The sequence below is a fragment of the Spermophilus citellus genome, assembly GCF_964194105.1.
Source record: "Spermophilus citellus genome assembly, chromosome: 4".
Taxonomy (NCBI): Eukaryota; Metazoa; Chordata; class Mammalia; order Rodentia; family Sciuridae; genus Spermophilus; species Spermophilus citellus.
The window spans coordinates 24,721,991-24,732,653 of NC_138185.1; the positions used below are offsets into that span (position 1 = coordinate 24,721,991).

The window sequence follows — 10,663 nt, forward strand, 5'->3', positions numbered from 1 at the left end:
ATAGGGTCTTGGTAAGTGACCCAGGCTGGCTTTGAACTTATGATCCTCTTGCCTCAGCCTCTTGAGTTTCTGGGATTATAGGTGTGTGCCACTGTGCCCTGGCTTATCCTTTTAATTAACTAGTGACACTTGTGGGCTACATGGGGGCCTGTGTCACAGTGGTAACTGCTGACCTCTCTCCTGACCAGTCAAGTACATGAAGGAGGTCTCACCATATTTCAAGAACTCTGCCAGCGGGACCTCGGTTGGCTGGGACTCACCCCCGTCCTCACCCCTTCAGCGGCAGCCTTCCTCCCCTGGTCCCCAACCCCGGAACCTCAGTGAGGTCAAACACGTGTCCTTGAAGATGGCATATGTTTCAAGAAGGTGCACCCCCACTGACCCCGAGCCCAGGTAAGGCTGGTTTAAGGCGGTGTTAGGTGGTGAGATCAAAGGAGAGCTTCCTCTGTGTCGTATAAGTGGCAGGCACAGTGCTGGCACATAACAGCTGCTTAAGAAATGGGTCGAATGGATGCGCGAGTGAAGTCACGGAGAGTGGTGTGCTTTGCTTCTCATGTTTCCCTCTGGGCTGTTCACATCTGAGGAGGACCTTGGTCTGGGTTCTAGTCCTGGTCCTCCTTGACCCAGCTCCTTTTCCTCACTGGCCCTTAGCCTCTCCATTGTGAAATGACATTGTTGGGCCCAGTGATCCCTCCAGTCTCTGCCACGTTGGGGGAGGTTCTGAGATGTGTCATCCCTCACACCTGAGCAGCCTTCAGCTGTTCACTAACAAGGTTGGGCCTGGCCAGCATTGACTGAGTGCTTACTGTTTCCCCAGCACTGTGTCTAGTGGTACCCAGGCACAATTTCATCTCCCTCTCGCAGAGCCTTTGAGTAAAGTCCTGTTGCTCACCTCTTTTTATGACGAGGACCAAGGCACTCACCTTATTATTATTTTTTGGTACCAGGGATTGAACTCAGGGGTGCTTAACCACTGAGCTGCATCATGTGTCCTTTTTACGTTTTATTTTGAGATAGGGTCTCGCTAAGTTGCTTAGGGCCTTACTTAATTGGTGAGGCTGGCCTTGAACTTGGGATCCTCCTACCCTAGCCTCCCTAATACTGAGATTACAGGTGTGCCTGACCACACCCAGCTTTCTGTCATTTTTTATTACGATATTTCTTTATGGAGGCAGGGTGATGGCTATACCTCCAAGCATTTTGTCTAATTCCAAACAGGAAGGAGAAAAAAGCCTTTGCCTAGCTATCTATTCCAGCATAACAAACCATCCCAGCTGAGCGCGGTGGCACACACCTGTAATCTCAGTGACCTGGGAGGCTGAGGCAGGAAGATCACGAGTTCAAAGCCAGCCTCAACAACTTGGCGAGGGCTTAAGCAACTTAGTGAGACCCTGTCCCCAAATAAAACTTAAAAAGAACTGGGGATGTAGCTCAGTGGTAAGCAACCTTGGGTTTAATCCCCAGTAGCAAAAACAAACAACCAACCACACCCCCCAAAACCCCAATTATCCTAAACTTAGTACCTTCAAAAATAACAATTTATTATTTCTTCCAATTTGGCAGTTTGCCGGCGCAGTCTGCCATTTCTTCTGTTCCCTTTGCTGTCTGCTGTGGCTCCAAGGCCAAGCTAGCAGTAACACCCTCTTGTTTCCTCGGTGGGAAGGTCCAACATCTGGGGGCTGACCGAGCATTTCTCTTCCTATCTGGCCTTTCTACACAGTTATCTTGTGCTTCCTCATAGCATGGTGGTCTCAAGGTAGCTAGACCTCTTTTTTTAATATTTATTTTTTAGTTTTGGGTGGACACAATGTCTTTATTTTTTATTTTTATGTGGTGCTGAGGATTGAACCCAGTGCCTCATGCATGCTAGGCGAGCACTCTACCACTGAGCCCCAGCCCCAGCCCTGGACCTCTTTTTTCAAAACATATTTTTAATTATAGGTGGACAAATACCTTTATTTATTTAGGTATTTATTTTTAAATGTGGTGCTGAGGATCTAACCCAGTGCCTCACCCGTGCTCAGCAAGTGCTCTGCCACTGAGCCACAATCCCAGCCTCTTGGACTTCTTATATAGTGGCTTGGAAATTCCACAATGTCCCTTCTGCCATATTTTCCTTGTTGACCCAAGCCACAAAGTCTAGGAGAAGGTACACAAACCTCAACTTCTTCTGGGAGTAGTGGACTATGTGTACAGGGAGGGATGGATTTGGTGGAATCCGTCTTTGGGGATGGATCTGCCCTTCACTTGGAATGGTCACCCTCTCCAGAGACTTCTTTTTTTTTTTTAATGTATTTGATACTTTCTATGCTACACATATTTAGTTAACAATTTGACATTTCTTTTTTTTTTTTTTTTTTAGAGAGAGAGAGAGAGAATTTTTTAATATTTACTTTCTAGTTTTCGGCAGACATAACATCTTTATTTGTATATGGGTGGTGCTGAGGATCGAACCCAGGCTGCACGCATGCCAGGCAAGCGCGCTACCGCTTGAGCCACATCTCCAGCCCTCCAGAGACTTCTAGGTGTGTCTCTTTAGTCAGAACTGGGTCACGTGGTCAGCCCTAGCTGCAGAGGAGGCTGGGGATTCAAGTACCTTGCTTTCTAGTTCTGAAGCAGACGTGAAGGGAGCAGAATGGGTGTAGTAAGCCACCCTCCACTTCTGTCCAGCCCTATCTAGTTCAGAAATGCCAAAGGGGAGTGACTCTTTAGTGTCCTACAAAGCCTTCTGAAAATGCCTTGCACACTGTGCCCTGAAACTCTCCCTCCACAGCGGCCTGCATGTCCGTGTCTCCTCCCTTACCCCCACTTCATTTCCCAAGCTCTTTATTATGTAGGTCCACTTGGTCTCTTGACCACTTTCGTGTTTTTTCCCCTTGTAAGTATGCACACTACTTTGGTTTCATACAAAAGCAGAACCTGGGAGCTGGTCCAGCAAAAGAATCTTCCTTAGAAAACAGGAGAAAAGAGCATGATAATTACTTAGAATAAAAATTTTGTCCCCCAGAACACATGTTTGAGTGTAATTGTGTGTTTGTGCACACGTGTGTGTATGACATAGCCCCGTATCCCTAGACCCCAACAACTGGAGCTGGGGCCCCAGCACTGAACGCTGCTACTGATTCTCTCCCGGACATTCCCTGTGGCTGCTTCTGGTTTGGTGGTGGATTGGGTTTCTTAGGTCAGACTTCAGGGTTGGACAGCTGAAGCCCAGTGACAGGCCTCCCCTGCTCCATTTGTGCCTGCAGGTATCTGGAGATCTGTGCAGCAGATGGCCAGGAGACGCTCTTCTTGAGGGCCAAGGATGAGGCTGGTGCAAGGTCATGGGCTGGTGCTATCCAAGCCCAGATCAATGCGCTGATGCCCTGGGTCAAGGATGAGCTGCAGGCACTGCTGGCAGCCACGGGCACAGCTGGGAACCAGGACATCAAGCAGATTGGCTGGCTGACGGAACAGGTATCTGCCGGGTCCTCGGTGTAGCCCTCACTTTAACGCTGGCCTGTTCCCAATGCCCCTCTTCCTCACTCTCCCTCTGACCTCTCCCCTTCCTATCCTTCCACAGCTGCCCAGTGGGGGCACGGCCCCCACCCTGGCCCTGCTGACCGAAAAGGAGCTGCTCCTCTATTCTAGTCTCCCTCAGACCCGTGAGGCCCTGAGCCGACCGGCCCGGACCGCCCCACTCATTGCCACCAGGTATCCATGGGCACGGACTGTGTGACTCACCCAGAGCCTGGGGACAGATGCTCCAGATAGGTCCAGAAGCTATGCATTCCTGCCTTATTCTTCCCTGAGTTATTCCCTAAGTGATCTGAAGCAAGTCTCTGCCTTGTCTGGGCCCTCGGTTTCCTCATCTGTGAATTGGGGGCTTGCTGCATGGTTCAGAGGACTCAAGAGCTTATCCCAGCAGACACTGCCCTCAGGGAGAACCCAGCCTGGTCCAGGAGACAGACCTAAGAGGTGACATTACAGTGCAGGGTTGTAGGAACCACTTATCTCTACCTGGCCTGGTTGGGGAAGGCTTTGGGGATGAGGTGACATCTGAGCTGGACTTGATGGGTGAGTTGATTATTTAGGAAAGGATGGACGAGCCTCTCATTCAGGGAGCGTCGTGATCAGAGGTGCTGAGGCATCCAGGGCTGTGGCGTGTTCGTGGAGCTAGGAGTGCAGCATAACCGGGTACATAGTCCACGCAGGACATGCATTGAAAAGAGACAGGGGTCGGCGGGGCCTGATCTTGCGGGGCCTCTGCTGCCTGGTTAAGGATGCTGGCTTCCCTTTAAGACCTGTGGCAGAGCTGAAGGGGTTAAGCCAGGGAGTCCGGGGACTGGGGTTGTGTTTTTCAAAAAGTCTCCTGTGGCTGTCACTTGGGAAATGCACTGGAAAGGGCAGGATGGAAGCTGGCAGCCCCTGCATCCTGCAGGGGAGCTGGTGTGACTGGGGGAGGCAGGTGGGCGGAGGCAGCAGATGGGGAAGAGAGACAGCATTTGCAGTGGAGAACACACGTGGGGAAAATTCACAGCCTGGCGCTTGCCAGATGGGGAGGGTGAAGGAGGTGTCCCAGGATGAATAGGAGGTTGCAGTTTGGGGGGTGGGCGGGACTGGAGGTGGGAGTGCAAAGGGAGGAGGCTGGAGTGAGGTGCTGAGTCAGGTCCAAAGTGTGTGGGGGACGGATATGGAACTTGGATAGGGAGCTTGGGGACTTGCAAGTCTGTGGCTTATGGCTGGAATGTAGGAGATTGGGTGTCAGAAGGAGCCCTGAAGAGAAAAATAGAGCTCCAGGAGAGAGAGAGAGAGAGTGGACAGGGTGAAGAGCAGAGAGGGCTGTGGCCAGAACTCTGAGGTCTGCTGATCAGAGAGAAGCAGTGAGCTGCCCAAGGCCACACAGCAAGAGGCTCCTCTCCTTGGGCTGGTTCTGGCCTGTGTGTCAGGAGTTTGCTGGTTACTGGGGACAAGTGGGTAGTAGATTGCCTGCTTAATCAGCTGACTTATTAAGGCAACAAATGTTTGTGGAGCTCCTACTATGTGTCGGGCATGGTTTTGAGTTACTGGAATAGTGGTGGACGAATGGACAAGAATTTCTACCCTAGTGGACATTCCAGTGAAAAAGCCAATGGAAGCAAATAAATAAAAAGCGCGATTTCTGGTGTCATGAGGAAAAGTAGGGCTAGTGAGAGAGAAGGGTGCTGTTGGCCAGGGTGGCCAGGGTGGGAGCTTTGATCAGTCTTTCCAGTGCTGTTCCCAAGGGCCTGACAAGAGCAGCTTCGGAGGAGGAAGAGTCTGGTGCTTGTGGTTTCAGAGTCTCAGTCCGTAGATGGCCAACTCCATTGCTCTGGGCCAGAGGTGAGGCAGGACCTCATGGCGGAAGGGCCGGCAGAGGAAAGAGCTCCTGAGAGTGCACCAGGAAGCAGAGAAAGAGAGGGATCCTTTCAACAAAGACAAAGGCATGTCCCCAGGGACCCACCTGCTCCAGCCACAGTTCCCTGCCTTTCGTTGCCACCCAGTTAGTCCCTATCAGGGATTAATGCGCTGAGAACCCAATCACTTCACCTCGCACATATGTGCTGTTAGGGGACACCTCATATCTAAACCCTGATTCTGGGCTTCTCAGAGGACGTGACATTTGAGCAAAGATCTGAAGGACGTGGAAAGGCGAGCCGGGGAGACCGTAGTGTTTAGGCAAAGGGAACAGCACGTGCAGGGGTGCTGAGGCAGGAGTGTGCCCGGCAGGTGTGGGGACACCACTGTGGCTGGAGCCGGGCCACCGGAGGAGGGTGGGGGGGACGCCTCTTGCTGAGTCCCCATTAGTGGGAAGGATCCACAGGTCACTGATCACTGCCCATTTTGCCCAGACTCTTCCCCACCCCAGGGCCTCACGCGTCGCCCTCTGTCCTCCACCGCAGGCTGGTGCACTCAGGCCCCTCCAAGGGCTCGGTGCCCTACGACGCAGAGCTGTCCTTTGCCCTGCGCACGGGCACACGCCACGGTGTGGATACTCACTTGTTCAGCGTGGAGTCACCTCAGGAGCTGGCTGCCTGGACCCGACAGCTGGTGGATGGCTGTCACCGGGCTGCTGAGGGTGTGCAAGAGGTGTCCACAGGTGCGCTGGGTGGATCTGGGAGTGTCTGTCTGGTAATGAGTCTCTTCCCCCAGAAGGAGGCATTCAACCTCTTCCTCTTCCTCCTTTTCCTCCCCGTTTCCTCATTCCTTATTTATTTATTTATTTGTGGTACTGGGGATTAAAAACAGGGGTGCTCTACCACGGAGCTGCATCCCCAGCCCTTTTTATCTTTTGAGACAGGGTCTCACTAAGTTGCCCAGGCTGGCCTTGAACTTGTAATCCTCCTGCCTCAGCCTCTCCAGTAGCTAGGATCACAGGCATGTGACACTGCAGCTGGCTCAAGCTCCTTCTTTAGGGTACCCTAGACGGGGGAGAGTAAGTGGGGTTTGGGTTCTCCAGAGGCCCTCTCTTTTGAATATGTAGATACCCTGGTAGGTCGTGGGTCTTTTCCCTTGGATCTTTCAAGCTGTGTCCTTGTGAAAGTTGGCACTTGGGGTGGGGCTCCAGATGAAATGCAGGACACCCAGTTAAATTTGAATTTCAGATAAACAACAAAATTTTTTTCTTGGTGGTTATTTATTTATTATTTTGATACCAGGGATTGAACCCAGAGGCATTTAACCACTGAACCACATCCTCATCCCTTTTTATTTTTATGTTTTAATTTTTAGACAGGGTCTTGCTAAGTTGCCTGGGGCCTTGCTAAGTTTCTGAGGCTGCCTTTGACTTCTCCTGCTTCAGCCTCCCAAGATGCTGGGATTTCAGGCACATGCTAACCATGCCCAGCTAATAGTATATACTTAAAAAAAATCTAAGTATGTCTAAATTTTCTGCTGTTTTTCTGAAATTATTTTCTTTTTTGTTCTGGGGATTGAGCCCAAGGGTGCTTTACTGCTGAATTACATCTTCATTCCGTTTTACTTTTTATTTTGGGACAGGGTCTTGCTAAGTTACTGAGGCTGTCCTTGAGCTTGCAATCCTCCTGCCTTAGCCTCCTGAGTAGCTGGGATTACAGGCCTGCACCACCATGCCCACCTGAAATTTAAATTTAGCGAGGCACCTCTATAGGTCTCTGGGACCATGCTTAGTGGGCTTGCTGATGTCTTTTTGGGGAATGAGCCTCTTGCCCATGGTAGATTCTTAAGCCCCTTTCTACTTATGGGGCTGCTAGGTGGGACTGGAAGTGGGACTGGAAGCAGGCGCAGGTTCTCTGAGGGCCTGTCTTGCTGTGTTTTAGGGTGGTGGTGACTGCACAGGGAGGTGAGCCCCCAGCCCTGGGGGTACTTTAGCCCCACTTTGTGGAGCTGCTGGTGGGGTTGGAGGTGGGTCACATGGTCTCTGAGGTGCCAGCTGTGCCTGTGCCCACGTGCCTTCCCTGCAGCCTGCACGTGGCACGGCCGTCCCTGCAGCCTCTCCGTGCACATCGACAAGGGCTTCACGCTGTGGGCTGCTGAGCCGGGAGCAGCCCGGGCCGTGTTGCTCCGACAGCCTTTTGAGAAGCTGCAGATGTCCTCAGATGATGGTGCCAGTCTCCTTTTCCTGGACTTTGGAGGCGCTGAAGGCGAGATCGTAAGTGGAGGGTCACCTCTGTACCGTGAGGGGGGTGCACTCCAGGAGGCCTGGCTGGACAGGGCCCTGACCCTTCTCTCCATCCTTCCTGCAGCAGCTGGACCTGCACTCGTGTCCCAAAACCATGGTCTTCATCATCCACTCCTTCCTCTCAGCCAAAGTCACCCGCCTGGGGCTCTTGGCCTAGAAGTCACCAGATGGGCTAGCCCTGGAGAGGGGTGTCTGCCACGTGACCCAGCCCTCTGCTGACTGCCTGCTCACTGCTGGGCTGAGGGAGAGGAGAGGAGAACAGGGCCTGAGAGACCCAGCCTGTGAGGGAGGCTGGATTGGTCTTGGGGGCCAGGACCCCGACCCAGGACCCAGTGGATCCTGCCTGTGATGGGGTGGCCTTCCTGCTGCCCTCCTCCACCAGTGCCTTTTGCAGAGAGATATTTTGTGTACACAGAAGCCATTCCGAGCCTGGGACCTGCCCCTGTGGGGATCCCGACCCCAGCTAACAACTGAGCTGCCGGGCCTCCTGAGGCCCCTATGCCACCCCAGAGGCCCCATCTGAGGGTGGAGTTCCCTGGTCAGCAGCAGGAGAAAGAAGAGGAGCCTTTCTGTTCACTTTCCCTTCCGCCCACCACCTGAGGGCCCCTGGTTTTCCCTCCACGCGCCCCCCCACTCCCTCTCTCTCTCCTCCTTCTGCTTGGATAATAAACAGCCTGTGAGCACGTAGGCAGCCTGGCTCGGAGTCTGTGGTGTGCACCTTGGTTTGGGGGCCCTGTGGTGGCTCCTGAAGTTCCAACATGAATCAGACCAAGGATTGGGGTCTCTCTCCCTGGAGAAGAGCAGACCTTTAACCTAAGGGCCCCAAAGAGAGTGTGTTGTGTGTGTGCCGAAGTACCTTCATATTTAGCGGTGCAAAACAACAATATGTATTATTTCCTAGGTTTTGTGGGTCAGCAGTTTTTTTTTTAAGAGAGAGTGAGAGAGGAGAGAGAGAGAGAGAGAATTTTTAATATTTATTTTTTAGTTCTCGGCGGACACAACATCTTTGTTGGTATGTGGTGCTGAGGATCGAACCCGGGCCGCACGCATGCCAGGCGAGCGCGCTACCGCTTGAGCCACATCCCCAGCCCATGGGTCAGCAGTTTAAGAGGGTTCAGTTGGGTTATTTGTGACTCAGGAGGCTGCAGTCACCTGGGGTGGAGGGGCCGTTTCCTACATCGCTGTCACATGTGGCTGTTGGTCGGAGGCCTCAGTTCCTGAGCACAGAGGCCAAACCACACGACTCCCTGAGTGTCCTCACAACATGGCAGCTGGCTTCCCCTAAATTGAGTGACTCAGAAAAGAGCAGGGAGGGAGCCACAGAGCTTCCATGACGCGCTCTTGTGTCATGTAGTCACTTCTGCTTTGTTCTATTCATTAGAAGTGAGTCACCATGCCCAGCACACATTCAAGAAGGGGGTAAGTAGGTGCCACTATTTTTTTTAAATTTTTTTTTTTAAAGAGAGAGTGAGAGAGGAGAGAGAGAATATTTAATATTTATTTTTTAGTTCTCGGCGGACACAACATCTTTGTTGGTATGTGGTGCTGAGGATCGAACCCGGGCTGCACGCATGCCAGGCGAGCGCGCTACCGCTTGAGCCACATCCCCAGCCCTACACTATTTTTTTTTTTTTTGTACTGGGGATTGGACCTAGGGGTGCTTTACCATTCCTTTTTTTGAGAAAGGGTCTTGCTAAGCTGTGTAGGGCCTTGCAAAGTTGCTAAGGCTGGTCTCTAACTCGCAAGTCTCCTGTCTCAGCCTCCCCAGCTACTGGGATGACAGGTATGCACCACTGTGCCTGGCTACACCTTTTGTAAAAGAGATGGGGGTCTTGTGTCGCCCATGTTGGTGTTGAAGGCAATCCTGCATCAATCTCCTAAGTTGCTGGGACTGTTGCATTTCCGGTGACTTAAACACTCAGGGGTCACTCCAGGGGAACTGGGTAGCATGAAATAACCACACAAGAGACAGAAATACCTTTTTCTTTGGGGAGTACTGTGATGGCTCCTCTGACCTTAAGGATCCGCAGAGAGAGAGAGACAGAGAGAGCGTGCGCGCGCACGTGCACGCGCCAGCATGTACTGACCTCTTTTATTGAGTAGAAGCCATTCAAATAGGGCAAGGGGTCAGGTTTCAGGGGACTGAGTCTAGCTTCATGATGTCTGCTGCCAGCAGGTTGACTGACATCTAGGAAATCCACACCCAAAGGCAGAGTAAGAGAAGGGGACACACAAGGGGTGTTTCCATGGAACATTCTATCCTAAATAGGGCAAGAGGGTAATATTACAAAGGAACAGGTGAGCATAGCTCCACCCAGGGGAATGTGGGAAGGCACGCCCATGCACGAAGACACAGTCTCTTGACCCTAACATCTGAGTTACCTAGGCAACCAGATCACAGAGTGCCAGAGGTTGACACACCAATCAGAAGAGGAGACAAACGGGGTCACATGCTAGTCAGCCTCCCACATGGGACAATGCCCATGTCACGATGCCTAGCTAGATCCACTTCTTTCTTTTTTTTTTTTTGGTACCAGGCATTCAACTCAGGGGCACTTAACCACTGAGCCACATCCCCAGCCCTATTTTGAATTTTATTTAGAGACAGGGTCTCACTGAGTTGCTTGGTGCCTCGCTTTTGCTGAGACTGGCTCTGAACTCCTTATCCTCCTTCCTCAGCCTCCAGAGCCTCTGGGATTACAGGTGTGTGCCACAGTGCCCAGCCCCCATTCTCTTTTTATTTTTTATTTTGAAACAGGGTCTTGTTAAGTTGCTGAAACTGGCCTCAAACTTGCAATCCTCCTTGCCTCATCCTCCTGAGTCACTGGGATTACAGCTGTGAACCACCACACTGGCTTAACATTTCTTTTTTTATACCTGTTTTGAAAACTCAGGATGTATTTTACACCTCAGCACATCTCTATTAAGATGCCAAATTTCGATTGAAATACTGGATTTGTGTTTACACTTTTAAAAAATATATGTATATAGAATACATATATATAC

The 10,663-nt window shown here is 51.6% G+C and overlaps 1 protein-coding gene across 2 annotated transcripts in view; it reads left to right on the forward strand.

The window, feature by feature from the left end:
- SNTA1 (syntrophin alpha 1) overlaps positions 1-8,353 on the forward strand; it is a 30,269-nt gene extending 21,916 nt beyond the window's left edge. The window contains exons 3-8 of one of the 2 annotated variants that reach the window (XM_081292472.1): positions 189-393; positions 3,249-3,456; positions 3,563-3,693; positions 5,901-6,129; positions 7,440-7,627; positions 7,722-8,353. In XM_081292472.1, the coding sequence (XP_081148598.1) occupies positions 189-393; positions 3,249-3,456; positions 3,563-3,693; positions 5,901-6,129; positions 7,440-7,627; positions 7,722-7,833 (1,073 nt within the window). In that variant the 3' untranslated portion in view covers positions 7,834-8,353. The remainder of the gene's footprint in view (positions 1-188; positions 394-3,248; positions 3,457-3,562; positions 3,694-5,900; positions 6,130-7,439; positions 7,628-7,721) is intronic. The other variant, XM_081292471.1, reaches the window with a different exon arrangement.
- Positions 8,354-10,663: the final 2,310 nt, after the last annotated feature.